General features: G+C 47.2%; 1 protein-coding gene across 1 annotated transcript in view; it reads left to right on the forward strand.

Annotated features, from left to right (window-relative positions):
• The first annotated feature begins 214 nt into the window (after positions 1-214).
• Positions 215-1,365, forward strand: part of LOC103147800 (translocating chain-associated membrane protein 1-like 1) — a 12,046-nt gene continuing 10,895 nt past the window's right edge. Inside the window, exon 1 of the mRNA XM_007566320.2 lies at positions 215-638. Coding sequence (XP_007566382.1) covers positions 519-638 — 120 coding nt within the window. The 5' untranslated portion in view covers positions 215-518. The remainder of the gene's footprint in view (positions 639-1,365) is intronic.

A 1,365-nucleotide genomic window follows, 5' to 3' on the forward strand; every position in this document is an offset into this window, starting at 1 on the left:
ACGTTAATAGGTCACGTAAAATGTCACTTCAATCCATTATGAACCTCCCGATTCTCCTCCTTACACAACTCACAGCTCTGTCATTAAAGAAGGTTCCTCCTAGGTGCCCATCTGAATAAAGTCTGAATTTTTAGCGTTAAAGACCGTTATCTCTTCACTTTCAAAAACATTAGAACGCAGAACGCGTACGTGAAGTACGTGACGGCATCACGGCGTAGGGTTCTCCTTCTACGTCAACGACGCTGGGCGGTTCATGAATGGGGCTCTGAAGTGGGAGGGCCCCTCATCTGACTTTAGCAGGCAGGAGGAAGAAAGTGGGTGTTGTGCTTTGCTGAGATGCTCCTTCATGACTGTTTTTAAGCAGCCCAGCAGCGAGCGGTTGTCTGTGTTTGTGGATTGTAGCGGAGGGATCTTCAACCCCCAGGGATAGCATCCTTCGGCTGAGACGAAGAGGCCTGCGGCCACAGCAGCAGCAGCAGCAGCGGAACCAGAGGGAGGCAGAGTCGTGTCGATGAGCCATGGGGTTCCGCAAGAAGAACAAGAGCCCACCGGTGCTGAGCCACGAGTTTGTGATCCAGAATCACGCCGACATGGTTTCCTGTTTGGCCATGATCATCCTCCTCGGCCTAATGTTTGAGGTACTCGGTGTGTGAGTGGAGCTGTTAGCCGCTGCTAGCTGACGTTAGCTCACATGACAGCAGTACTCGGCAGCAGGGCGCTAGCGTGTCTCCTTCCCTTCTCGTGTGTCTCTGATTGCCAAAGAAGATGTGCAGGAGGCCCGCTGGCTCTCTCTGCTGATTCACTGCCTTCCACTGTAGCTAACCAATGCTTTGGTCAGCAAGTTGATCAGACTGAATGTCTGTCTGGAGGCTGCAACTAAAGCTGACAAGTACTCCGCCACGGTTGAATAAAACCAAATAGGTTTTCTCTCACTAACCTGTCCCCACCCCAGATGTACCCTTCAGACTTCTACGATCCATTTTTTAAATTAAACTATTCTCATTATAAATGTCATTTGTACATACTTAATTTAAAATGCAACACACACAACCCACAGGATGTAACTGTGGCAGGAGTGATGCACCCCCTCACTTATTTACCCCTCCAGGCAGCTCCTGGATATCTCTATAGGTCCCAATTATGATAATTTGTGAATTCAGGCTCTTTCAGAGCTGCTTAAATCACACACATGCTGCTAAATGAGCAGGCAGGTATGCTTTGACAGTTTCACTCGGTTGAAGGTAATCTTGACTATATGGTACAGTGGATTTATTGGATTTTGACACCTACTCTCATTCAAACTCCATTTTTTGATTGGTTTCCAATCCTTTCAAATGTTATGTTTTTATTATTATTCACATATAT

This window comes from Poecilia formosa, unplaced genomic scaffold (assembly GCF_000485575.1).
Source record: "Poecilia formosa unplaced genomic scaffold, Poecilia_formosa-5.1.2 Scaffold190, whole genome shotgun sequence".
Taxonomy (NCBI): domain Eukaryota; kingdom Metazoa; phylum Chordata; class Actinopteri; order Cyprinodontiformes; family Poeciliidae; genus Poecilia; species Poecilia formosa.